The sequence below is a fragment of the Sus scrofa genome, chromosome 4 (genome assembly GCF_054392235.1).
Source record: "Sus scrofa isolate SSC_HxYL_T2T_F1_AM1 chromosome 4, Sscrofa_HxYL_maternal_Yorkshire_Landrace_v2.0, whole genome shotgun sequence".
Classification (NCBI taxonomy): domain Eukaryota; kingdom Metazoa; phylum Chordata; class Mammalia; order Artiodactyla; family Suidae; genus Sus; species Sus scrofa.
Window position 1 is genome coordinate 113,822,326 of NC_139386.1, and position 27,306 is coordinate 113,849,631.

General features: G+C 54.6%; 1 protein-coding gene across 3 annotated transcripts; it reads left to right on the forward strand.

The window, feature by feature from the left end:
• Positions 1-11,843: 11,843 nt before the first annotated feature.
• On the forward strand, positions 11,844-24,901 carry INKA2 (inka box actin regulator 2). 3 transcript variants are annotated; one of them, XM_085023675.1, is made up of 3 exons: positions 11,844-12,031; positions 20,699-20,965; positions 23,622-24,901. In XM_085023675.1, exon 3 carries the CDS (start codon positions 23,622-23,624, stop codon positions 24,462-24,464), a length of 843 nt encoding a protein of 280 aa, XP_084879801.1. In that variant the 5' UTR covers positions 11,844-12,031; positions 20,699-20,965; the 3' UTR covers positions 24,465-24,901. The 3 variants fall into 3 exon arrangements, with proteins under 3 accessions (XP_084879801.1, XP_020945686.1, XP_001926314.3); XM_021090027.2 differs by lacking the exon at positions 20,699-20,965; XM_001926279.7 differs by lacking the exons at positions 11,844-12,031; positions 20,699-20,965 and adding an exon at positions 12,122-12,325.
• The last annotated feature ends 2,405 nt before the right edge of the window (positions 24,902-27,306 follow it).

Consider the following 27,306-nt stretch of genomic DNA (forward strand, 5'->3'; position numbering starts at 1 on the left):
CCCTTGCCTGGGAACTTCCATGTGCCCCAGGTACAGCCATAAAACAAACAAACAACAAAAAACACCAGGGACATAAGGCAGCTCACCCAGGTGTGAAGATCCATGGAAGTATGTGGAAAGAAGGGAAGAAACGAAGGTTTTTAGAGGCAGTGTTTTTCATTTGACCCTCAAAGAAACAAAGGGTAGACAATGTTATTATTTGTACTCCCTCTGCAAACATCTCTTTATTCCCTCTTTCAACAGAAATCTTCTAAATGCTTAATATGAATCAGCCAAAAGCTGGAGGTACAAAAATGGGATAAAAATAAACAGAGCACTTGCCCCCAGGAAGAAAGAGAGAGGCAAACAGGTAGCTCTGATCGTGGAGGAAATATGCAAGTAACAGAGGGGGTGTAAAATCATGCAGTACTGACATTTTTCAAGGCCCTAGTTGCTCAAAGTGCGGCTGTCATGTGGGAGAGAGTGAGAACTTCTGAGAAAGGGAGAGAAACAGCTTTTGGTATTCAGAGAACACTGGCTTTCTTCTCGATGCCCTTCTCAAGCCCACCCCAAATCAATGTGGTTTAAAGCATGCATGGAAGGACAGGAAAAACTCCACGCCCAGATGCCTCTTTTCCTCATCCCTGGAGTCTAGCACTTCCACCCAAAGGCAGGACACCAGGAGAAAAAGCTCAAATCCCAAGAAGCACTGGGGGCCGAGTTTTCTGAGCTGATCCTAGAGGCTAGATAAGGAGTTCCTCAGGCAGCGGGGGTGGAAGGAGCGCTCACCAGGCAAAGTTAGAAAGATATTCTGGGCAAAGGGAACAGTTTGTGCAAAGGCGTGGAAGCATGAGAAACCAAAGGAGCTTAGGGAAGGTGTGAGCGCTTAGCGTGAACGGAGGCAGTATGCAGAAGTTAACCCGGAAAGGAGGCTGCAGAGATGCCTTGGTCCCACAGGATGGAGGACCTTGTCGACCACCGTAAGGAATATAAAATAAATGTGTTAGGCTCTCCCAAAGCCGGGTACCATTATGGAGCAATAGAGGGAGAGACAGCTGGAAATACAGATCAGGGCTTGACTGATGCCAAAGCTGAGGACTTGGGATTTTAACTTGTAGACCATCGAGCATCATGTCACCCTGGGATCTAATTTGAGGCGGTGACTGCCAGGCCCACTTTATACGCTATTTCTTATACCTAACAATTCCTAGGGCTTTTAGGTATTATACACTGCTTTCCGGGTGTGTGTGTGCATATGTGTATGCATGTGCGTGTGCGCATGCACGTGTGTGCGTGTGTGTGTGTGTGTGTGTGTGTGTGTGTGTGTGTGTGCTGTTTACCCAGCAACAGTGACTGAGCACGTGTTTCCTAGTTCTCTCTCCCAGGCCAGGGAACCTTCCCTCCTATAGTCTTTATCTGCTTGGGGTCCCAGCACCATCAATAAACTTAAGTTGGAGTTCCTGTTGTGGCTCAGCAGTAATGAACCCAACTAGTATCCAGGAGGATGTGGGTTTGATCCCTGGCCCCGCTCAGTGGGTTAAGGATCCAGCATTGCCATAAGCTGTGGCATAGGTCGCAGATGCAGCTCTGATCCAACATTGCTGTGGCTGTGGTGTAGGCTGGCAGCTGCAGCTCCCATTTGACCCCTAGCCTGGGAACGTCCATATGGGTGCAGTCCTAAAAAGACAAAAAATTAAAAAAAATTTAAAAATTAACAAGTTATATCAAGTTTATTAAAACAATATCTGGCCTTCTGGACAGAATTTTTTGTTTCGTGACCTTGATCAATCCCATGTGGCCACCTTTCGATGTGGAGAGTAACTGCTTTTACTTGTGTCCCTTGACCCCTGGGGTGACCATCTCTTCAGGACTTTTTCAGACCAGGAGGAGGAGATGGGGAGAAGCAGCAAAGGCCCAGGTCCCTCCAGTCTGTGCGCCACCTCCCGCCATGGGGACTTGCCTAGCTGGCTTTCAGTCAAGGGCCCTTCTCTCTACACCAAACTCCTCGCTGCCCAAGGCCCATGTTGATTAATTGCCCCCATTTAATACCACAGCCTCCGTCTTTAGGGAGGAAGGCGTCACGTTTGCTCTTCTCCTTGTGAGAATCGGGACCCAATCCATTCTTGCCCAGGCAGCATAATAAATAACCTGCTCCCGTTGGCAGGGAGTTTATTAGAGACTGATGGGACATTTAACAATAACTGGGGGCCTGTGATTTATTAGGTAGGGAGGTTCGTGGCGTCTCCGAAGACTGGGAATGTGGAATTTAATTGATAAAGCAGCTGTCAGCAGCAATGAGATGCGCTCAATAGAATATGCATTTGAGGGATTCTCTTCGGAGCTGTCAGCAAGGGTTTCTGCTAATCATATTCAGCTCCTGCGGATGGCCATGTCTGCTGGATATCTGGGTGAGAGACAAACGGCAGGGAGGGGACCCTGAAAGGGGCCCGGGGGAGGGTGCACCTGTCAGTTGCCTGGCCCGGTGGAAGAATGTGACACCAATGAGCAAAAGGAACAAGGATTTCCATCCCCCTAAGAGAGAGGTGCCCTTCGAGAGATCCTTGTCCCTCTCCTGCGAGCTGCCTGCGGGAGCAAAAGGTGCTGAGCACCCACTTCCTGAAGAAGGACGGAAACGAAAGGGTTAAACGGCAAGAGAGATTTGTTCTGGAGCCTGACCTATCTGCCCCAGACCCCCGCCAGGCTCTCCAACCACTGACCCTCCTATACACAACACACACACACACACACACGCACACGCACACACACACACACACACACACACACCCCCACAATAACCCCACATCCACACAGCCTCCCTTGAACCCCTGGTTCAGGTGGCAGCTCCTCCTGTCACTGCTGCTTTCAGGCTGAGAACAGAGCCACAAAAACTCAGATGGATGGAGCCTCACCTTTTTTTTTTTTTTTTTTTATTGTTGTCTCCCAGCTCCAGAGACCCCAGAATCCAGGCTGAGAAACTGGAAATAAATGCTTGTGGTCTGGAGGGTGCCGAGGAGACCGCTAACTTACCCACGGCCCGCCCTCCACCCGGGGTCCTGATAATAAAGGAGTCGGTTTTATATCTGGGGCCATCCCTGATGACACCGATGATGGCACAGCTCTGTCCTCAGGCAGCCTCGAGCCTTTCCAAGCAGCCTGCTCATATGTTCTGCTCCCGCCACCCCCCAACATCCCTCGGGCTGTTGCTCAGCCTTAAACACCGCCATGGAAGCCACGAGAAGGGCTTTCTGAGGCCAGTCCGCTTCCCGCCTTTGATCCTCCTGCGTCTATTCTTAGGTCCCAGGAGCCTAGTCTGCCTCCTTGTTCCCTCCAGGGAGAAGGGGGGGGAGGCAACAGCCGGGGAAGAAGAAGTCATTGTCACTGTCTAATCTAAGCCTCGGTGGTGACACTGAGGGACCTCTAAGCAGAATGGATACAGCAATGGGCTTGATTAAATCAAACCTCTCCCGCAACCTTGTTAAATTAAACTGACAGCCCGGGAGCAGATGAGGGAGGGCAGAGGGATCCGCCTTGGGTGGGGGCAGGGGAGGCGGGAGCCGAGGCTGTAAGAAGATCAGATGGTAGCAGAGCAGCCGCCTGCCCTTTCCCGTATTTGCTGACTGTAGATAGGAGATGAGATTTATGGATGTGAGATGCTTAAGTACCTGTCTGAGCACCGGCTGTGAAAGTGACGCCGACGCAGACTGCTGCCTCCCCTTAGGCTCGGCGAATTCCCTTAGCAGTCAGGCCTCACATTTGGAACGGAGCTCTTGACATTTCAAAGGGCCTTCCAGCAGGCAGGCAGCAGCGAGATTATTATCCCCACGTGACAGCCTGAGAAACTGAGGCACAGGGGATTACAGGGCCAATGAGCAGGCAGAGATGGGGAGCAGAGCCAGTCCAAGACCCCAGGTCTCCCTCCTGCCTGGCCTGGCCCATATCATCACCTCCACCATATGGCAGAATTTCCCAGGACTGCGTGCCATTTCTTCTCCCCCTCAACCAGAGAAACGTCAACCACACGGCTTGCATCTCGGACCATCAGGAAAATGCCATTTCCCACCTGGCTTGGTGCAGCCCACCTGCAAAGCACACGGCTGGCTTTCAAAGGTCACGAAGCCATGCTACCATATCTCTATCCCTTGCCCACCTGCCCCAGCCCTTCCGAGTCATTTCCAATGCACCTAATTACAATGGAGGGGAGGGGGAGGGGGGGAGCTATTGTCAGCAACACCAGCGAACAGCAACCCGATACCCTGCTGGCTTCCTCACCTGTCACCCAGTTCCTCACTTGCCAAAGCTAATTTTCCACTCACTAGTGGGCAAGAGCTCATTTCAGAGTGTGTGAGGGCACCCCCCCACCTCACTCACACACACGCCCGGGTCCCCAGTGCCACTGAGAATAGAGTCATGCCTCACCCAGGATGCCCTTGTTCGCACTTCCGAGTCACTCCAATGAGTTATGTATTGACACCTCCACCGCTTGCCAATCTTCGCCACCCCCGCCCCAGTAGGGAAGACGCTGTGAAGGGGATGCTGGCAAAGACGGTGCATACTGATTACCAGAGCCTCTGTGGATCCTGACCCCCACTGAGGCACTCATCACACACCAGTTAATGATCAGAACCCCGGGAAAGGGGAACAAAGAACAGAGGGAAGGGGAGAAGGGAGCAGACGCTCAACCTCGGCCACCATCAGGGAAGCTGGGGGACAGAGCCAGCACAAGGTGGTGACATTTGCTCATTGAGGACCAACAGCCGCCAACACCCCCTGCCACACCCACCAGGGGAGAGTGTGTGCAGCCACACCAGATATGGCATCACCATGCTCTTCCCACATGGTCATCACGGGATTTTGATTAGCACTCTTGGCCTGCAACGGACAGCAACGAGCAGGCAGACCGACAGAACAAAGGTACCTCGACAAACATCACCAGCCTCCTAAATTCACCTTCGGTGTCGTGACTGGCCACGATCAAACCCAGCATCTCCACCTATCAATCTGAAATCATAGACCAGATCTCTAAGGCAAGGAGTTGGATTCCTCTAGAAACACCTGCCAACATGTGAAGGAGGGGAGAGAGGGCTTGCCTGGGGGCGTGGGGGGCAGGGGAGAGAAGACCACCGGGTCCAGATCCCCGGGCAGGTTCTGATCTTAGTAACCTGGGCAACCCAGGACGAATCGCTTAACACTCTGGGCTGCACCTTCTGAACTTGTAAATTCATGTGCTTGGGCAGGAAAGGCACATTGTCAGACTCTAGAGATCACAGAGGAGAAAACAGAGCCAACGAGGCTAAGTTACTTGTCCCAGGCCAGGTGGTGGGGCAGTGGAGGGACAGAGGGCGTGCGTTCCGAAGGCAGAGCCTCTGTGTGACGGAGGGGAGCGCCGGCTCTTCATCCCCTTCCTCACCTGCGAATGAGGCAGGGGGAGCCCTGCCTCCCAGGCTCTGGGGAGGACAGATGCCTGCCTGACCCAAGGAAAGCCTTCAATAAATGTTAGCTGGCTCTATTTTTAGTGACAGACCGGAGGTTCAGACCCACACAGCTTGACTTCTAGTCTCTCCATGAGGTCACAGTTCCCTGATTATCTGTAAAGTCCTTTTCAGCTGCAAAATTCTATGATTCTAAGTCAGGGAGATTAAAATGCAAGTTATTTCCAAAACCCTCCAGGCAGAGACACAAAAGACCATTTGGGGGACGCATTATTCACTCTCCATTGCCTCAATCCCTTTCTATGGATGATGATTCATGAGGAATAATCCCAGCAAAGAAAACCTGTCCAAATGCAGGGAGGAGGGAGGGCAAGAAAAAAAAAAGAAAAAGAAAAAAAACCAACTCCTTCTCATGTGTGGCTCCCATTCTTCAATATGCATCTTCATTTGTTAAGACGTGGCAGTGTTTCTTGGCCTCATCTCCTTTCCGCTCCGGGAACGGAGGCTCTCTCCTGATACAGGCTGCTGCTGCTGCTGGGCATCAGTGCCCACCCTGCCTGCACCCCCCAAAACCCCCTGGAGGCGGTCTTGCCTCTTTGGCTAAGCAGAAGCCCTCAGAGATGACGCTGTCACCCTCGGCGCTGAGTCCCCCAGGGTTTCCAGGCTGAAATCTCAACCATCCCCCAGCAATGATGTCTGATCAGGGTGGGGGCAGTTCTCGGGCACCTGCAAAAGACTGAGAAGAGGCTTAGGAGTCAGCCTGGTGGAAGCAAATACGCAGCAGGCCAAACCTAAAACGTGACCTCTTTGTCACCTCACCCCGTGGCCTCAGGGGGAGAAGCAGGTAGCCTTCTTTCTCATTTGCTGACAGATCTCCCCCTGGCATGTCGCCAGTGCCTGGTCCTGGCTTCCAGCTACCAGAAGCTGGTGGAGATGGCCAAGCAGCGTGTCATAAAATCAGCTTTCACTCTGAGTTGCTGGCCACAGTGAAATGACTGGGAAGCCAGCGCTGGGCCTCCAGGGAGTCAGATGTGGCAGAATAGCCCCAGGCCAGTGCTGGGACCAAGTCCCTTTCCTTCCCTGTGCAGTTGGTATCAACCAGCGAGTTCAAGCAAATTCCATAAGTATTTCCCTTAGCTGTGCCATGACATTCTTCAGGTGTTCTTTGCAGTTGAAAAATATTTGCTTTCTCAGCAAATGTTTGCAAAATGGAAATATTTGCTTCCGAGTAGCAATGAGACCATTGTTTAGGCAACATAAGCACAGGCCCCTAGCTGTAAATAATTCCAAATGGGGCTCAGTAGCAGCCCACAGACTGACTGTGCATGCTTTGAACTAGCCTACTTTTGTACTTGGAATTCCCTTTGAACAGTTCAGGTGAGATAGTCCGTTCATGCATGGACAAGCTGTCTTGCTACTGTCCTGCTGCTGCTGCCTCCAACACTTTCTTTCTGATCCTCTCCTAAAAATTTTGGGACCACCAGAGAGCCTGGGGACTGCAGCCCAGGGACTGTGTAAAGCCGTGACAGCTGTGAGAGAGTCAGAGTTAGCACTCTGTAAGAGCAATGGCCATTCTGAGGATGAAGAAGGACCAGGACTCACTCCCTCAGTGGCTCATCATCTTAGTGATCTACATGCCTCCTGCTTTCTGCAGAGCAGGGTACTCAGAAGAGGTGACCTTGGAAACAGGGAGACTTTATTCTGTCTCCATTCAGACCCATCTCTTTGGGCCTCAATGGCCCTGTCTGTAAGTGGGGAAAATGGTACTCTGTTTTTCGGTTTTTGGTTTTCTTTTTAGGGCCGCACCCATGGCATATGGAAATTCCCAGGCTAGGAGTCACATCAGAGCTGCAGCTACCGGCCTACGCCACAGTCACAGTCACACCAGATCTGAGCCGCATCTGCAACCCAGACCACAGCAGCAACGCCGGCTCCTTAACCCACTGAGTGAGGCCAGGGATCGAACTCACATCCTCCCGGATACTACTTGGGTTCTTAACCCACTGAGGTACAACGGGAACTCCAATATTCTACGTTTAAGGAAACCAAAAGCTAAGCTGCTTTTAATGACTAGAGTCTTTGTTTGTTTGTTTATTTGCTTTGGCCGGGCCCTCAGCATGTGGAATTTCTGAGGCCAGGGATCAAACCAGTGCCACATCAGGGACCCAAGCCACTGCAATGACACCACCGGATCCTTAATCCCAAGAGAACCACAAGAGAACTCTCGATGACTGGAGGCTTTGATTCTGCCACCCAGTCAAGAGTTTTCAGTTGAACCCCAAGTGAATCTTCCTTTTGGAACTGAGAGGCCTCCCAACATATGGGCCACCCATCTCTCTGCCCCGTCCCCTGGTGTTTGATTGTAAGAGGCAGAGGAGCCAGCTCTCTGGCTAAGGTGGACAGAGGAAGCTGTCATGAAAACCGAGAAGCAGATTATTTTTGAGAATAGCTAGGCGTCCATCCAGTTCCTCCCCCACCATCCCCATGCGTTCACACCAGACACAGTCTCTGCTCGGCACCCCTGGGCCTGCCTGCCAGGCGAGGTCCGCTGCCTAAAGAGAAATGGTTCCGCAGTGATAGCTGAACACATTCCAACAGCACGTGTTTATCTCTAGGGGTCAGCCTTTCCTGTGGATGCTCAGGAGCTGTGGGGGGAGGAGGACTGGGATAATGGCTGTTGGCAGCCGCAAGGGGTGGAGTCATGAGGGCCGCGGGGACGTGGACCCCTCCCTCAGGAGGGCGACGTTATGATGAGGTTTCCAAACTGTGTGTGGCCACGTACCTTTTTCCCTCACATCAGGATGAGCTCCCCAGGCTCCCTTTGGTTGCCAGTGGAGATGAGATGGACACAGCTTCATCCAGAGGGGGCTAGGACATGATGGGTGGGGGACCTCCAGGTGGGGGCGGTGGGATCCGGAGCCAGGAGAACGGCAATGTTGCCATTGTTTAGTTCAGGATCTCAGCTCTGTTGGGACACAGCTGGCTCTGCCTCTCTCTTTGAGCTCCGTCCTCGGTGCCAAGACCTTCAGGCTCTGGCGGTGGAGCAGAGGGGACCACCAACTAGGTTGTGCAAACCGCAAGACGTTTGACACCTTTAGACGCTGTTTCCAGGAAACGGCCCCGCCTCCCTCAAGAAAAGTGCCCAGCAGACACTCAGCCTCCCCAGCAGGGGGCGAAGCTGAGATGCCTTCCGAGGGTTCCGCCCCTGCTCTCAGGGCTTTGAGAAAGCATGTTCACAGCCAATCTCAAGACCTTTGATTCAGTCTTTATTTTCAAATGAGGTAATCTTATCTTCCCCCCAGGCTGAGTTTTGGGGAGCAGACAGGAGGATGTTGAACTATTTGACTCCTCTTCACCAAAAATGAGTCACGTCCCCTATCTCCCATCCTGGGTCCTCAGCCCAGGAATATTTACCCCTGTTTATAGAGCCATGGCAACAGGCTTTATTCTCGACCACTTAAGAGGAGAAAAAGAAAAGTGCAAGGCAGCTCTTTTCCCTACTCCAGTCTGCTGCTCTGCGCAGGGGACAGAGCTACCTCTTCAGAAACCAGGTAAGATGCACCCCAGTGAAATGTTGGCCTTCTCAGGGGCAGGGGAGAGAGAAAGTTGCAATGGTCCATAAAAGCACCTCAGAGTTTGACAGTAATTGTCCTCCAAAGTCCCAGGGGAACCACACAGTAACAGCACTCTGACTTGTCTGGGATCTCTTTTTTGAGCAATGCACCAAGATTATGGTCATTGATTTTTTTTTTTCTTGCCATATCCTTGACCTTAAAAGTGGATGGAATGCAATCTGGCTCGGCTAACAATAGATTCTTCCTCTCTAAGATGGGTTCTTCCTGTCCTGACTACTTAACAGACTCCTATTGTCAAAACAGAATTTTGTAAGGAATAGAAACATATTCGATTCCCACAGGTTTAAACTCTAAGCAAGGGAAACTGAGGCCAGTAAAAGGAAAGCATTTGTGCAAGGTCACACTGTGTTGTCGATTGTCGAGAAGGCCAAATCACCCCGTCCTAAATTGTTGCCAAGATTTAAGCCTACATCTCCTGGAGTTTTAACGGGAGCCACCCTCCTACTAACTTCCAAGAGGATTCCAGGCCATGCGTTTGCAAGGATGGACAAAAACCAGGCCTGAAATTTGACGTTCAAGACTATTCCAACTGCACACCCACAGACCCAGTGCCTCCTTTAACCACCACTGTAGGCGTAGGAAAGCAAAGCAGGGCCTTCTGTGTTGGGGAAGCCTTTTGTGGGCATTTCTCCCAGAGTAAAGCTTTCTCCCATATGTTGATGGACTGTAGGTTAATGATCAGTCCCAGAGGAGTCAACTCCAGAACTGGTTCACCTGGGCTGGAGATAGCAGCTCCATTCTTAGGGGTGGGTCCCCACTCTGAATACTTTTTGGGTCCCACCTTGGGGATCTCAGCTCACAATTGCCAGGAGGCAGGGGACTGCTGTTGCCAAGGTCAGCCGACTCTCCTGGTGGCTGGTCTGGGAGAGCAGCAGCCTCTCACAGAGGACGTTGCGAGCGCAGCAGCTTCTCAGCTCCATCCTGAGGCCTTCGGTTTTCTGACCCGCGTGGGCTTCTGACCTTGGCCAGGAGCCACCCAGACACAGGCTGAGGACTGGGTTTTGACCCACCTGAGCCTCTTCTTCCTGTTCTCTATCCAGAGGCTACCGCTGCCCAGCTTCAACCAAAAAGAGCACTCAGGACTGGGCCTAGAGATATGGGCAAGATCCACTGTACTTGAGAATCCGGGCCTAAGCGGAGGCCATCCGACTGGACTCCACAGAGTATGCACTTCTAAAGATGTTCTTTTTTTTTTTTTTTTTTTGTCTTTTTGTCTTTTTGCTATTTCTTGGGCCGCTCCCGCGGCATATGGAGGTTCCCAGGCTAGGGGTCCAATCGGAGCTGTAGCCACCGGCCTATGCCAGAGCCACAGCAACGCTGGATCCGAACCGCGTATGCAGCCTACACCACAGCTCACAGGAACGCCGGATCATTAACCCACTGAGCAAGGGCAGGGACCGAACCCGCAACCTCATGCTTCCCAGTCGGATTCGTTAACCACTGTGCCAAGACGGGAACTCCTGATGTTCATTTTTATCCTGCCTCCCTCCCTCCTTCGCTCCCACCTCTCAATGGCAAGCAGAAGTGGCGCTCTTTGCTGACACGAACGCAGCTTCTGCCTTCTCTTTCGTGTCTTCTCTCGCCTCTTCACGGTTCTGTCTCCCTCCAAGACCCCTACATTCTGCCCTGGGTAAACTTTCCCTGTTAATGACCGTGAACAACACGTCGCTAATTGCGCTAATTAATCTCGGGCCCTGCAACACCGCCCCCTGCGGGCCAGGCCAGGTGGCACGGCGCCCAGGGAACAGGGTGGGAACCGCAGCCCAAACCTGCGCGGAGGCCGGGGTAGCGGGTCCCAGGCTGGGCTGGGTGGAGCGCTCTCGCCGGCCTGCGGCACCTCTCGGGTCCATCTGCCGCCACGCCACAGCCCACAGGACCTCTGATGCTTTGGCTGCGTCTGTTGAATAGAATCGTGGCATCTTGAGTCCTCTCTTGCTCCCCCGACCTTACAGAGAGCTTTGCAAGTAGCTAAAGCAAGAGTTGGGATAAGCCGCCAGAGTACTGGGGAAGAAAACGCCTGATCCTTTACCCCTGCCCATCCTATTGTAAGCGGCCCCCATCTTCTTACCCTGTTTTGCGTTTTCATAAAGAATCATTACCTGAAATTACAGCGCCTAATTTTTTAAAAAAACTGTTTGTCTCATCTAATTACCTTCCCCCGCCCCAGGTACGTTCCTGGGACCAGAGACCTTACCAGTCTTATTCGGTATCCCCAGACCTACAGCCTTCCTGGAAGTACAGTACTTGGTGTTAAATAAGTGAATGAATGCACGGAGCAGCGGCTTCTCCGCTCCGCGAGTGAGGAGTGAACTGGGAAGATCCTGCACTAGGCGGTGAGGTAAATCCACACTTTCGGAGTCCACTTTTTTTAAACACTTCAGGGTGCAAAAGAGCTGCAGAGTGGCATTTGGGACGGACACTAAGGCGCTCGCTCAGCTGCTTCTGAGATCCTTACCCACTGCCCACCCGTAAGACGGGGATCTCTCTTTATCACTAAACAGGGGATCAAGTGCTTTGTTGGGGGACGTCGGTACAGCCCGGAGTCACGATTTGCTCGCCGCGCTGGCCAGGACCAGGTGTGTTCGCCCCCCTCCCCGCCCCTGCCAGCCCTCCTGGAGCGGCGGCCCTGGCCCAGTGCGCACACCCGCCCAGGGTCCACCCACAGCAGCCCAGCCCGCGTCCCCCGCGCGCCCTTCTCATTGGCTGAAGGCATCTCCCCCTGAATTCTCATAGGCTGTCCCACTTTTCCCTCCGCCCCCAGCTCGGACCGCGCGCCGCGAGCAGCTGGGGAAGAAGCTCCGAGTCTGGGTCTGGGAGCAGAGACTCGGCTCGTTCAGAGTTGCGGAGCGCAGACTGCCGAGCGCAGTTTCAGTGGGACTGGTGTCCCCACTCCGGGACTCTCTCGTGGAGCCGAGCCCGGCCAATGGGCGCATGAGGTAGAAGAGCAGGGAAATGGATTGCTATTTGCGCCGCCTCAAACAGGAGCTGGTAAGAGCGGAGCGGGCTACCGGGATTGGGAGGGCTGCTCCGCCCCAAAGGGTACCTGGCCTCCGCCCAGGCCCCGGGACCGCGACGTGCGGAGAGCAGGGGACGCGGCGCGCGGGGCCTGTCCAGAGGGAAAGGGATCGCGAGGAAACTTGGAGCAGAGACTTGTTTGAGAGGGAAGCAGTCACGATCAAGTGAGAAAGACCGAGAGGGCAAAGCTAGCCCAGACCGAAATGTGCCCAGAGACCCCGAGGGAGCAAAGAGGGCGCACCGGAGACAGGCAGACAAGCAGATGCGGTGGGACCCAGCGCCCGCACGGAAAGGGCGGGACGCGGGTGCCCCGCAGCGGGGGCTGCGTGGAGCGGGGGGAGGAGGGTGCGCGGGCCGATCTCTGCCCGGGACCGGAGGTCGGCCGGGGACTGCGCTCTCGAGGGGAGCTGGCACCTCCGGGGGTGGGGGGAGCAGTCCTGGCGGCCGGGCTTGGCAGGGCTGGCGCGGCTGCGGGGGCCGGCCGGGCAGGCTGTCTGCCCGGGCTTGCCTGCCTGCGGGGAGGGGGCTGGCAGCTGGACCCGCGGGGGAGGGCCCGGCGCGGGAGGAGGGGCGCCGCCTGGCAGCTCGCGGGCGGGAGTGCGGAGGCCCAGCCAGATGTCAGGTCTGGACTTGGGGAGTGCGGAGGGAGCGTGCGGAGGCCCGGGTGCAGGCGCTGGGAGAAGTGACACAGTCTGGGACCGGGGGCGGGGGGAGCGGGAGGGTGGGGTGGAAATCGCCCGAGGAGGAAGAAGGGTGCCTGCTGGAGGCTCTGTTGTGGGGGGCAGGTTGCTTCTCACTGACTTCATATCCCAGCCCCTCCCGGCTGCCACCTCTCTTGTTCCTTCAACCACCAGAATTCAGACAGATATTTTGCAAGTGTTCCCCCCGCCTTCCGCCCCACCCCGGGTCCGCGCGCCCGTCTCGGTCAACCCGGACCTCTGAGGTCTTTGCCGCCGCCTCTTTTTTTTTTGTCTCTCTTAGTTTGTTTCTCTTGGGGACGCCCTCTTCTCACCCTCACGTTTCTCCCCTCCGCCTTCTTCTTACTTTTCAGAGCCAGGGGCACCCAGGCTCACTACAGCAGACCTGGATCCAAAAAGTGCCAGCCCTTGGCTCTTCAGATTCCATAACAGCCTCTCCCACCCCTGCCTGCAAACTCTCCACTCTTCCGCTGGGGAGGGAACTTGGCAGCGGTATCAGGGGCCAGCCCGGGGGGAGGGGAAGCATGCAGTAGCAGGTGTTCTCATTGATGCTTCCTGGTCAAGTGGCCCAGGCACTCTTCCTGTCTGTCCCACTCCCAGCCCTACCTTCTCAGGTCAATGGTCACTTCTCTGGTACGTCTTCCTGACGCCTTTTTTGTGGTCACACTCAGATGAGACTGTTACCCAGAGGAATGCTTCTTAGATGAGGGACAGAAGTGTCTCCATCATGACCCTTCCCATTCTGATTTTCCCCTGCATCCCAGGTCAGTGTGGGATGGCCGGCCCCAGCCCACACATACACACTTCTGACTTTCCCCATTCATTGGTCAAATACCAGAAAGAAAGGTCAAGGTCATCACAGATCGTGTCTGAAGTCCAAGACCCACACTGAGAAAAGAATTGAACAGAATCCTCTTTTTATGCTTGGAATCTGGGACCACACCACCCACCTCAGGATCTGCCTTAATAGAGGGTTTGTGGGTGTTCCTGGCATGGGCTTGAATTTTAAAATCCTACTGATTTGCATTTTTCACAGCACCCTAGGTGGGAGGTGGTGAGGGGAGGAAGACAGTGTCTGGATGCCAGGGAATAAAAAAGGCAGTAGGAATCTGCACGGAGCTGAGTTCCAGGTCTCCATTTGCACCCTCTCCTGCCAAGGCCTTGAGCCCCAGTCCCCAGGAAGAGGAAGGGGAGAGGCTGAAGTCACCCAGCTCCCCATTAACTTTCATTTGGCCCTTTGTCTGAGCAGCTTCAGCCTTTGACTCTCTTGGAGAGGAAGCCAAATGCCTGGCCTAGGGCCCAGAATGACACTCAGATGGGAGAGCTCTGCCCCTCCCTTCCACCCATGGTGTTCTGCCCCCTCCCCAGTGCCAGTCTGCCCAGAAAGGAGGCAGAACAGGGTGACAGCCAGCGCTGTTGGCGTCTCGTTCACTCCCTGAGTCCAGTGCTTAGGTAGCCGAGCCAAATCTCAGTGCCTCAATTTTCCCAATGGGAGGGAAGGAGCTGAGTTAGCTCAGTCTCAGCCTTTTAGCTCCTCTCAGGACTGTGGGGGTTGAATTTTGAATTCAGGTTGTGACTGAGTTAGGAAGGTGTTGGCTTGTTTATCCCCTGGGTCTGCATTTGGGTGGGAAAGGCATCTGGTTGGTGTGTACCATGAGCTTGAATTGCGTGTGTGTGTGTGTGTGTGTGTGTGTGTGTGTGTGTGTGTGTACATCCCAGGCAAAACTTCCCTGCCACCCAGGGGGACTGTGTGTTGCTTGGCCTTGCCCTAAGCTAGTCTATGCCCAGGAATACTCCAGTTCTACATTTATTTATGCCATTAAATTCTTTTCAAGGCGCCTACGTCCTATAGACACCATGGGTTAAGGTGACAGGGAAAGGAAACACGAACAAGTTGTGAAATTATCTCTGTTGAGGGTGCTCTGTGCTCCTCTCCTGCATCCTGGCCCTGCCGTTGGCCCAGAAAATACAGACACGAAGAGTCTCTTCCTGAAAACCAAAGTAGCAGAATTTCCCAATTTCCCAAAGCAGAAAAATTGCTTGTAACATGTGGGCACTGAGGGGAGGCTGAGGGGTTTGGGATCCTGGCTCCTTTAGGTTGATGGAGGCCCTTTCCTCCCATTTGGAAGATGATAGGGATCTGGTTTCAGGGCTGAAATGTGGCAGGAGAGCAGCAGCAGCTGACACACTTCTTCATCAGGATGAGGGGGTCGGGTCGGGGCTGCAGCTACTCAGCAGGGAACGTATCTCTCCCCACACCAGCAGCCAAAGAGGGGCCCTGCCTGAACACAGGCCTCGGGGCCAGCTGTTCTTTAGACACTGCTCCCTTGAGGGCTTCCAACAAATGGGGTAGACCCAGGCACACAGAGAAAGCAGATGTAAGATGCTCACGGAGTCGCTCGCTCATGAGTTCACATCAGGGTGGAGCGCCTCAGGCTGAGTGATGTACAGCCGGGGTGGGAAGGCTTCCTGGAGGAGGAGGAGGATGGAGCCAGCTTTTGGGATGCTGATCCTATCTAAGGCATGATGCAGGGGCAGAGAGACTCCTCTCAGGCTGGGAAAGGTCCTTCTGGACAACTTGGTGTTCCTAGAAGACAATTATCTGGCCGCTAGTGGCCACAAGTTCAGGAGATCCTGGCACTGGCACATACAGGAAGATCAGGACCTAAAGGCAAATTAGAGAGGAGATAAGAAGGTGATAGAGGAGATACATTAGGAACAGCCTTGGGAGTTCCCGTCGCGGCGCAGCGGAAACGAATCCGACTAGGAACCTTGAGGTTTCGGGTTCAATCCCTGGTCTCGATTAGTGGGTTCAGGATCTGGTGTTGCCACGAGCGGTGGTGTAGGTCAAAGATGAGGCTCAGATCTGGTGTTGCTGTGGCTGTGGTGTAGGCCGGCAGGTGCAGCTCCAAGTAGACCCCTAGCCTGGGAACCTCCATATGCTGTAGGTGCGGCCCTAAGAACAAAAAAAAGAAAAAAGCAACAGGCTTGAGGTCTTAGGGCAAAGGAGCAAATTTCCTGAGGCCGAAAAAAAGCTTCTGCAAAGGATCCCATAATGAGTTCCCCTTGATGTGCAGAGCTGGGGTGAAGGAGACTTTGGACTAGACTGTGTGGGGGTGGGGGTGGGGGTTGGTGGGAAGAGCCAGGAGCATAGGATTTGTGATCAGGCCAACCTGAACTCCAATCCTGGGTCTCTGTGACCCTGGCAGGTCACTTGACCTCTCTGTGCCTTGGGTTTCTCATCTGTCAGATGGAGTTTTTAAAATACCTACTTTTTACAGCTACTGGGAAGATGAAATGACATTACATGTCATATCCTCCCCAGCCGTATGCCCCCAGCACGTACGTTGTAGACACTTGGTTAAACCCTTGATGATGAACTGATCAGACTGGTGGGCATATGTCATTCATTCCCGGAACATACTTACTGAGTTCAGACTCTGTTTAAAGCACTTTGCCAGGCGCCGGGGCTATGGTCACAGATGTAAACAGACACTGATCCTGCCTCAGAGAACTCACAGTATAGTCGGGTGATAATAACAACGTGGATTGATGCTGACAGTTATTGATATGCCAGATATCTCACCTGTTATGTCACTCGATTTCCAAAGCCACACTACGAAGTTGTCCTTTCATTATTCCCATTTTATAACGAGACCTGAGGAGGTTAAGTGACTTGGCCGAGGTGTAGAGCCGATTAGCGGCATCGATCGGTTAACGTCAGCCAGTCTGACTGCAGAACCTGCACCCTTAGCCAGTACAGACACGCAGAGCTCTCGGAGAGAAATAGAGGCCACGCGCTAGGGAAGAGGCACCAGTTCAGGATTGGAGAGCAGTGCAATCGCCTCCAGCTGGGGGATCAAGGAAGGCTTCATGGAAGAAGTAGCATTTGAGTCAGATCTCGAGGGATAAATGGGGCCGGGGACAGGAGAAAAACAGCAATCCCAGCAGACAATGAAATGACGTGACCCAAAGGCTCAGAGATGGAGGTAATGGGGATGTTTGAAGATTGTCTAGAGGGGACATAGGAGACTCACTTGAGTTTGGTTAGAACACACGGGACGTGCAGAGGCATGGTGAGCAATGGGGCCCAAAGAGTTATTGACAGCAGACTACAGGGGGTCTCGAACGCCCTGCTGAAGAGTCTGCCTTTTTCTATCTGCACTGCAGAGCAGCGTGATCAGAGACACGCACAGCTTGGGATCTAGGAGGTGGTGGGGGTGGAAGTCGGGGGAGGGAGGAAAATGAGGCAGGAAGATGAGTTAGAAGCTTATTACAAGAGTCCACATGGGAGAGTAGGAAGGCCTGAACCAGAAGGGAGGAAAGGAAGGTAACTCTTCGAGGATCCCTGGATGCCCGAGGAATGTGGCTGGCAGACTGCGGACTGCGGTGGAGAGGGGCTGAAGCTGGACAGGGGAGAGGGAGGCTGAAAGGCGAGCTCCCTGCAGGGGAGCCCCTCTCTCCATCCCTCTGCCTCTTGCCTGAGCACAAGGCCCCCGGCAGACTGTTCCGCTGGGAGAGGGGGCTCATCCATGTCACACTCCCCCCTTTCCATACCCCCCTCCCTCCTCCAGCTCTTGGCACGCTGTCTACTCTACCTTCCTGTTGAGAGGTCCAGCCAAGAGCAGAGGGCGGTGAAGGTCCCTATTCACTGAGCTGGAGAATGGGCCACTTGGCAAAAGCGGGGCTTTTCCCATTTCCGGCCCTGAACCTCCTTCTAGCTTCCAGAAGGGCTGAAAGGAACAGTGTGGGGATCTTGTGAGTAACGGGGGTGGGGGTAGTGAGGCAGGGCACACGGCCAGGTCCATGGGCAAAGCCGGAGCCTGTGTCAAAGGATTCTGGCTGAGCTGGGAGAGGGCGTGAGATAGCTGGATGGATGGAGGGCACAGCTGTGAGATCCGTCAGGGGCCTAGCAGAGGGCTTGGGAAGGTTGCCGAGGAGGCTGGTGTCACATTTTCCCATCCTCACTCCTCCCACCCCACAAAGGGCCCAGCGAGTGCCAACGGGGGAGCTGTCCAGGCACAGCTGACCCCTCACTACCCCTTCCAGGGCTGGGGGTTGGTTTCCTAGCAGCATCTTCGCCTTCAGCCCCAGGCAGCCCGTTCCTCTTCCCCCTTCAGATGAATCAGTGGAGTGATGCCTTCAGTGGAAATGAACCGAATTGGGTCTTGGAGTCCCTCCAAGGCTTCATGCTCTTCCTCCGCCTCTGATGATAACTGCCCTTGCCCGTCCCACCGACTCCTGTTTCTTCTCACAACAACCTCATGAGGCTGAACAGTCAGGGTTTACGGTGACTTTTCATAATGTCCTGGATGGAGTAAGAGGGCCAGGAGGGGGGTCCCAGGCCTCCCACAGATCCGCCTCAACCTCAAGCCAAAGGTCAGTGTTTCCAAGGGAGGTGCATGAGGTGACATCAGGTGATACGCAGATGAAAAACGTTTAGCTTCAGACAGAGAGGAAGATATAGATACAAACAGAAAGAGTTACCGTCTGTATACATGTCATATACGTTCTCTGATAATCACATTCATTTATATACATAGATTTCCGTCGAGTATTGAGCAGGAGACTAGGCCGCAGGTAGATGCAGTCAAGTCTCGGAGGAAGCCTCGGGCAGCATGTTTGGGAAACACTGAGGGAAACACAAAGCCCTCAGATCCCTGGTTTTCTCATCCGTGAAGTGGGGATAACTGCACCTGCCGAGCCAGCCTCCGGGGTAACCGTGGGGCTCAGACGAGGCCATGCAGAAGAGTGGGCACGTGCTGCACACACGGGAGGGGTTATCGTCTTACAGTCACAACCGCAGCACAAAAGATTGGTGAATCTGCCCTGTGTCGCGTGGCCGAGTTAGTCCCGGGTGTGAGTGAGTCCGCTGGGGCAGGCCGCGCCTCCGCGGGACAGCCTGGGGCTCTTTACAAACCCAAGGATGGAGGCCTCCCAGTTCTTCTGCACAGAGGAGGCCAGGGGCTGGTTTAAAGGGCTGCAGCTGTGCTGCAGGCGAGACTAAAGTTTGACAAGAAGAAAATGTTTAGAATGAGGCGTTTGGAGGCCCAGGAGATGCTGGGGGTGGGAGAAGGACTCTAGGTTGGCGGGGGTGCAAGGGGGGGTGAGATCTTTCTCAGAAAGGATTCCCACAGCCGTCTCCAGATATGCTTATCACGGGTATTAGGTTTGGTGGTAGAGCAGGCTAGCTGTGTGTGCACATGTGCTTGTGCACATGTGCATGTAGGCGCATGCATGTGCATGCACACATGTGTGTGCATGTGCGGGCATGTGTGTGCATGCACGCGCATGTGCATGTGTGTGTGCATGCGCACATATGTGCTTGTAGGAATGTGCACATGCGCGTGCACACGGGGTCGAGAAAGGGCAGTTAGATCTGCTAACTGGCTGTTAGATCTACTGCCACTCAAATCAGAACCAAGGCGACCCTCTGGTGACTTTTGCAGCGGAGCTCCATGGGCAGGTTGGATGTGGTTTGGCCCCTGCCTGAGGCCCTGAGGCACTGGGAGGCCAGAGGGGAGCTCATCACCTGCAGCCTGGTCACTAGGATTTAGGGTTCACCTCTAGCTCGGGACTCTCTCTGATGTGGCCCCTCTCCTTTGCGCCCACCCTGAGCTACTCTCCCTTCTCCCTCTGGGGCAGGAGAAACTCTGGATCCAAGCAGGTCCCACGCTCTGGGAGGACAGCAGCTTGCCCTCTGGCTCTCTCTCCCTGGGTGACATCACTCCCCTGGGGCTGGGAAAGGCAGCTGCCTCTCCATTAGACCCCTCCAGCTCCTGGGTCCCCACACCCCCTGGCCTCCCTGCTTCCCACACCCCCTGGCCTCCCTGCTTCCCACACTTGGGCTTCCTTCTTCAGCCCTCAGCCCCTCAGGGCTGCCTTCTTGCCCTGTGGTGTCAGTGCTCAGTGGCCAGCTGGCCGAATCCAGCTGGACATGGGGCAGGAGGATGCGAGGCCTCCCTTTCCTTCCTCTCTCCTTCCTCTGTGTGAGGCTGGGGTGGACACAGGACCAGATGTTTTCCTTGATCAGAACAGATAGCTGAGGAGTTCCCGTTGTGGCGCAGTGGTTAACGAATCCGACTAGGAACCATGAGGTTGCGGGTTCGGTCCCTGCCCTTGCTCAGTGGGTTAACGATCCGGCGTTGCCGTGAGCTGTGGTGTAGGTTGCAGACGCGGCTCGGATCCCGAGTTGCTGTGGCTCTGGCGTAGGCCGGTGGCTGCAGCTCCTATTGGACCCCTAGCCTGGGAACCTCCATATGCCGCAGAAGCGGCCCAAGAAATAGCAAAAAACGAAAAAAAAAAAAAAAAAAAAAGAACAGATAGCTGAGCAGAATCCTACACCCCTATCTGTTCAGTTTCCCTGAGGAAGAAATGTTCTGGAAGGTCTTAGGAAGTCTTAAGCTAACAGCCAAAATTCACCACTAGGCTACGCAGAAATACACCTCACCTGATCTGTCCAAAGCTGGACCAGGCAGGACGTCTTATTCCCATTTTAAAGAATGGAGACAATGTAGTTCCCTGGTGGCTCAGAGGGCTAAGGATCTGGGGTTGTCACTGCAATGGCTCAGGTCACTGCTGAGGTGCAGGTTTGATCCCTGGCTCCAGAACTTCTACATGCCTTGGACACGGCCAAAATAATAATAATAATAATTAATAATAATAATAATAATAAATAATAGATAGAGTTTAATTAACCTGTCCAGATCATGCAGCTATTATGTGGCAGGGCTGGGATTTGAACCCCGTTCCGTTCGTCTCCAGAACCCAAGATCCTAACCATTGCAGACTATCATTTTCCATGGGGGTGTAATTTCAGCTCCCATTTACTTAAATGGGGCCTCTGTTTTCTGGGCAGCCCTGAATTCATCCATACGCACACGTCCATTCTCCCTGGAAAAAGGTACGAAATGTCAGCATGATTTCTTACGGATTTTTCCAGACTGGAAGAGATTGAATGGGGTCATTTCATTCCTCCCACTACCTCTGCCCTGGACCGGGCTCAGCCTTCTGGAAGGAAGCCTGCAAACTCCGACTCTGTGCCTCTCGGTGAAATGAAACCCTGAGAAACGTCCCTGACTCCTCCCGGGGAAGGGCAGCAAGCAGTGTCGGGTCCTCGTGTGTCTAAGGTTACACGGCAAGCGCGGAGGTGCTTGCTGGGCTCTGGGCAACGTAATGATGTGTACATCTCAGTTCCTGCCCCCAAGTGGTAGGTGGTCAATGAGTGTTTCCTGGGTGACCCAGCGCTTCGACACGCGGAGGAGCTGAGGCAGGTCTGGGAGTAGCAGGAGGAAGGCAAGAGCATTTTAAGTATCAGGAGAGGCTCTGATGGAAGCCTGGGGCGCGGATATGGGAGTAGTTGTGCTTCTGCGTGGCGAGTGACAGGGTCAGAGGTGTGGATAACTGGTCTGGTGGCTGGAAGGCCTGCACGGAAAGGTGTGTGGCATCTGAGGACAGGAACAGGGACAGTTGGGTAGAAAAGCCAACACTGACTCTGAGGTTCCAGGTTGGGGTGACAGGCAAGAAAGAGGAGAGTCTGAGCAGCATTTTGCCAGGGTGGGGGGAACTTGAGAAGTTTGGCTTGAGGTTTAGAGTCTTTCTGACTTAGCTCTGGGTCTTCCAGCAGAGCTGCTTCCAGAAGGAAGGGGTCAGGAGGGGAGAAGCCAAAGAGGTCAGAGTAAGGGGCCATCAGCGAGCGTGGCCACCCCACAGTCTATGTCTCTTGCCGCGACTGCCATTGAAGCTGAGCGCATTTGCCCGGCAGCCTGGCACAGCCCCCGGGCTGTCAGGCCCGGAACCCTGCCCCTTGTTGCCCTTTCTTGGGAAGGTGCAGAGTGGGAGCCGTCCTACGCTCAGCAAAGGCCTCCTGGCTTTCGGGGGGCACTCTGGCCCCTGGGAGGGTCTGCCCCCAGAGCCTGGGAGGGTCAGCTGCCAGTGCAGCCCTGCGGGGCCCCTCCCCAGGCCCTCCATCCCCTACCCTGTGGGCTTAGCCCTGTGCTAAGACAGGGCGGTAAGATGAGCCCTGCGGGTCTCTGGGGGGCTTAAGAAACAGATGGTCCCCTCGCATGAGGTTTGCTGCGGGTAACATGAGCAGAGCTGGGGCAGGGGGGAGCTGGCGGGATCCAGGCAGCTTGGGCCCGGGCACGGGAGCCTCCTGAATGTTATCAGAGGAAGCATCCCCTGCCCAGCCTCCAAACTCGGCCCTCTCCCAGGTCAATCTTGCAGCCACTTTCCAGCTGGCACCTGGAGCTCAGGCCTTAGACACCCACAAAGGGGCTAGGGAACTGCCCCCCAGCATCCCCACTCTGGGCCAGGGCAGCAGAGCCAATGGGGCTGAGAAGGCAGGAAGAGCATGGAAGCCAAGTGTGAGGGCAGCTGAGAGGGGACAGGTGTTTGGAAAGGGGAGAGGGCTGGGCAGAGCCGGGCAGGGGCCTCTGCAGGGGAGAGGGCTGGGCAGGCCTGGGCAGGGGCCTCTGCAAACTGGAGCCCCCGACGGCCTTCTCTCACTCCTGAGCAGTGGAGAAACCCCAGGCCTACCCTTTCTCTTAGGGAATCGGAGCTCCTGCCCTTCCCTAAGTTCTCTCGCAACCCCCCTCCGCTGGCCAGCCATCCCGAGGCGGTGCTTGGTAGTCGGGACTCTGGCATTTGGAGAGAGATGGCCTGTGTTTGAATCCAGCAACATGAGCTGTGTGACCTTAGGCCACACACCACCCCCACGGTTAACTCAGCTGTTAAAATGGGAACGAGAAAGCAGCCTCCCAGGCTTTGTGTAAAGATGAAATGAGACCATGTGCACAGAATACTTGGCTCAACTCCTCCTGTTACACGGTAGCTGCTCACGAATTGGTAGGGTCGCTGTCAGTCTCACCTCAGGGAGGCTCCGGAGAAGAGGAGGCCACGGACACGAAGGACACAGACGGCCACTGGCACTTTCTGTCCCTCAAACTGACCTCAGATTTAGCTCTTGTCATCTATGTAATCCTTTTTTTTTTCAGTCTTTTTAGGGCCACATCCGTGACAAATGGAGGTTCCCAGGCTAGGGGTCAAATGGGAGCTGTAGCCGCTGGCCTATACCACAGCCACAGCAACGTGGGATCTGAGCCACGTCTGTGACCTACACCACAGCTCATGGCAACGCTGGATCCTTCACCCACTAGCGAGGCCAGGGATTGAACCTGTGTCCTCATGGACATGAGTCAGATTCATTTCCGCTGTGCCACGACGGGAACTCCTCATCTATGTAATCTTGAGCAAGTTACTTATGTGCCTCAGTTTCCTCATCTTTAAAGTAGGAACAATAAGAGTCACTACCTCGTAGAGCAGACTAAATATAAGTTAATATATACCTGTACATATATGTAAACATATATGTAACTCAGTGCAGTGCCTGTCTTAGCAAGCCATTAATATTATTGCCTTTTGGGACTTCCCAAAAGGCAATAATAATCTGACTAGGAACCATGAGGTTGCAGGTTCGATCCCTAGCCCCACTCAGTGGGTTAAGGATCCGGCATTGCCATGAGCTGTGGTGTAGATCACAGACGCGGCTCGGATCCCGTGTTGCTGTGGCTGTGGTGTAGGCCGACAGCTACAGCTCGGATTAGACCCCTAGCCTGGGGACCTCCATATGCCAGGGGTGTGGCCCTAGAAAAGACAAAAAAAAAAATATATATATATATATATATATATATTCTTGCCTTTATCTAGCCATATCCATGTTAAAATTCCTTCTCTCCCGGCTCAGATCTGCACTGTCCTGGGCTGTGTCGAGGTGGGGCCCACGGCAGGCTGGGATGACCGCCGAGGGGCGTGTTTGGGGAGCAGCCCTCGCCCCAGCTCACAGGCCCTGTGCTCTCTCCCTGCAGATGTCCATGAAAGAAGTGGGTGATGGCTTGCAGGATCAGATGAACTGCATGATGGGGGCGCTGCAAGAACTGAAGCTCCTGCAGGTGCAGACGGCCCTGGAGCAGCTGGAGATCTCTGGAGGGGGTCCTGCCCCAGGCTGCCCAGGAAGCCCGGGGACGCAGCCCGAGCCCCCTCGATGGGAGGGTGGCAAAGGTCCTGCCAGCCCCCTGGCCTGCTCCCCCTCCAACCCACCTGCACTTGGCAGCAGCACCAAGTTCCCGTCGCATAGGAGTGTCGGGGGGAGGGATCTGGCGCCCCTGCCCAGGACACGGCTGCCAGAGCACCAGAGCTGTGCCCCGCAGGCGCCAGAGCTGGGGGAGCTGGATGACTGGACCTCCACACTGATGTCCCGAGGCCGGAATCGACAGCCTCTGGTGTTAGGTGACAACGTCTTTGCGGACCTGGTGGGCAACTGGCTGGACCTGCCAGAACTGGAGAAGGGTGGGGATCGGGGTGACAGCGGGGACGCAGGCGCGCCCAAGGCAGGGAGGGCGCAGCCACGGGAGCTGGGCCGCAGGTTCGCCCTCACAGCCAACATCTTTAGGAAGTTCTTGCGTAGCGTGCGGCCAGACCGCGACCGGCTGCTGAAGGAGAAACCGGGCTGGGTGACACCCACAGCCCCTGAGCCCCGAGCCGGACGCTCGCAGAAGGTGAAGAAGCGCAGCCATTCCAAGGGCTCAGGACACTGCCCCTTCCCCGGCGCCACGGAGCCCAGACGGGGGGAGATCCCCCCCGCGGGCTGCCCCAAGGCCCTGGAATCCTCTCCCTCTGGCTTTGATATTAACACAGCTGTTTGGGTCTGAATCCTAGAGTCAGAAAGTGGACTGAACCCCAAAGGGCCAGGTCCCGGGAAAGAGGCCGGGCTGGTGGTGTGGCTCTCAAAAGCCCAACTCCAAGTCCCTTCCCCCTGGGACGGAGGAGAAGCCGGAGGCTCTGGAGCAGGGCTCCCTGTGGTTGGCAGAGGCCGTGGCAGGGGCCTGGCTGGTGGGGGAGGTGAGTGTTCCTGGTCAGAGAGAGAGAGAAAGAGTGTGTGTGTCTGTGTGTGTGTGTGTGTGTTGCTCATTTTGGGGCTGGAGGTGACAGCAGGGGAGGGGCTGGGGAGGAGACCAGGAAATCCTGACATTCCTTCGCTGCCCCCAAAGGTCTCGGTTGAACATCCTGCATGGATCGGGACATTGGGGCCTCAGGTTCCCCAGAGATGCTGTCAATAAAGACTTTGTCTCTTGTGTCCCCAACCTTATAACTGTTTGTTTCCTTGGAAAAGCGCTGCTCCAAGCACAGGTATTCAGGCCCAGCCGTCCTGGGAAGGGGAGCATCGGAGAGAGGCAGACCCCCACCCCCACACCAGCCTGTTGCCTTTGAGATGCCAGTCCATCTCTGCACCCCGAGGAATGGCAGATTAAGGAGCTTAGGAGCTAAAAGCATGTGCCTAAAGAGTGCTTCGGGGAGTTCCCATTGTGGTTCAGTGGGTTTAGAACCCAACTAATATCCATGAGGATGCAGGTTTGATCCCTAGCTGCTCAGTGGGTTAAGGATCAGGCTTTGCCATAAGCTGTGATGTAGGTCACAGATGCAACTTGGATCCCATGTGGCAGTGGCTGTGGTGTAGGCCAGCAGCTGTAGCTCTGATTCGACTCCTAGCCTGAGAACTTCCACATGCCGTGGGTGGGCCCTAAAAAACAACCCCCCCCCCAAAAAAAGGTGCATTCCAAATGCACAGGAAAGGAAAGCTATTTGTATAGCACTTTCAGTGTTTGAAAGGATTTTCATATCCCTTATCTCCTTCATGAATGTACAAGAAAATCAGGTATTACTCCCACTTTCCAGATGAGGAGGCAAGGCTGGATGTGCTCCCTATCCAAGAGCAGGCCAGGCAGGGGCTGACTGAAGAGCAGAAGCTGGGCCCTGGAAGCACACACACTCCTTCCTCAACACCTTGTCTTTAGTGCAGAACCCCCACCCAGCGGCCAGGAATGTGTAGATTCACCAGCGAGAAGAAAACACAGCCGAGAAGAAATACACACTCATTTTCAAACCCCTAGCTCCATTCTGCTGCCTCCCTCTGTTCGGCACCAAGTGGAGCCCTCAGCCTCGTTGTCCCTTCTCATCCCCAACCATCCAGGGTGGAGGGGCAGCAGCTCAGCTCCAGCACCCTCAGCTGCACCTACAGCCACACTGGGCACATGGCCCAGAGTGCTAGGCTGCGCAGAGCCAGGGCTGCCTCTCGGTCCCTGGAAGCCGCCGTCCCTCCCATTCCAGCAGGGAACGCCCACCGGCTGGGGAAGGACAATGTGGGTCCCTGTTTGGGTGAGCCAGCCCGGGAGGGCACTCCCTCTCCCCTCCCTGCCTCCGCCTGGCTGAACTCCCTTGTGCCTGATGGGGGTGACAGCTGCAATTAGAGGCAAGACGCCTTCCTGCCCTCAGAGCATTTAATAGCAAATTGGAGAGGAAAAATAACCAGAAAGGCTCTTCCTGCATCCTGGACCCCGCAGGGCAGAGATGGAGGGAAGGGGGCTTAGAGTGAGCAGCCCCTCATCTCCCGTGGGGAGGTGTCTAGGGTCACTCTCAAATTCCCACACTTTCAAATGGTAGATATTTAGCGTTTGGTGGCAGAAGCTATAAGAGGAAAGGTTGTTTGTTTTAGTGGTTTTTTTTTTTCCCTTTGAGCTCTGGCTATTTGCCAGGCAGTGTGCACAGTGTCTTTCAAACTTCAAAATGACCCTAGAAAATATTGTAAATACCTGCCTATTCAACAGTGGCTCTTAGGGGTCATGTAAACCGCATACATCAGGTTGCTAGCAAATGAAAGAAGGAGGGTTTGAAACAGAGGGACATAGGGCTCTAAACCCCTGCCCTGTCCTCTCCTTGCCCTGGAGGTGACAGCTGAGCTAGCCCTTTCTGGAGGAAGCTAGCCCCTGCCCCTCCGTTGTGTCTTCCCACAGCACTCTGATGTTTCAGCTCTGGGTGAGGGCCCACTGGCCGTGGTGGCCTTGGGTGGTGGCGGGGCTATATGTGTGCACCCGTGTGGAACGTATGTGGATTCCACCTGCTGATTCATTGAGTCCAGAGAAGAGGGCGCCCTGGGTGCTGGATGGTGGAGAAGCGATCCAGCAATTTTTCAGGAAGGTGCCAGCTCTGAGTCGGGAATGATTCTACTGGAAACCAAGTCACCTCTTGGCCATTTATCTCTTCCGAGTCTGTTTGGTGGACTGGTCACTGCAATTGAGACCAACTGAACCAAACTCTGTGAACACCTCCCAGTGCCAGGCATTGTGGCGGGAGCTGAGAACAGAGCAGCAACAAGGACAAAGACTCAGTTTCTGACTCCAGGGGTCCGGCAGGAAGAAAGAAGCAACTTGTAACCCATCGGTTAGCAGGGATCGATCCAAGGGACTGAAAACTCACTTTAACTTGGGCCAGAACAAAACAATTAGGGACATCTGCTGCCAACAAAATTCACAGGTTGTTGGGCATGTAATCTTCATGCTCTTATTCCTTCTCACCAAATTCTGGAAGTGGTGCTGGTGACTTTATTTGACATTGGGCGGGGGGGCAGTTCAGAGAAGTTAAGCAACTTGCCCTGGGGGTCCCAGTGTCAGGGTCGGGATTGAAACAGCGCCCACTGACTTGCAGCCTCGTGCTTTT

Bases quoted from the DNA above. Each gene is read 5' to 3' on its own strand.
- INKA2 (XM_021090027.2), top strand. From the start codon at position 11,996: ATGGATTGCTATTTGCGCCGCCTCAAACAGGAGCTG. The intron at 12,032-23,621 runs GTAAGAGCGGAG...CTCTCCCTGCAG, and splicing joins GCCGCCTCAAACAGGAGCTG to ATGTCCATGAAAGAAGTGGG.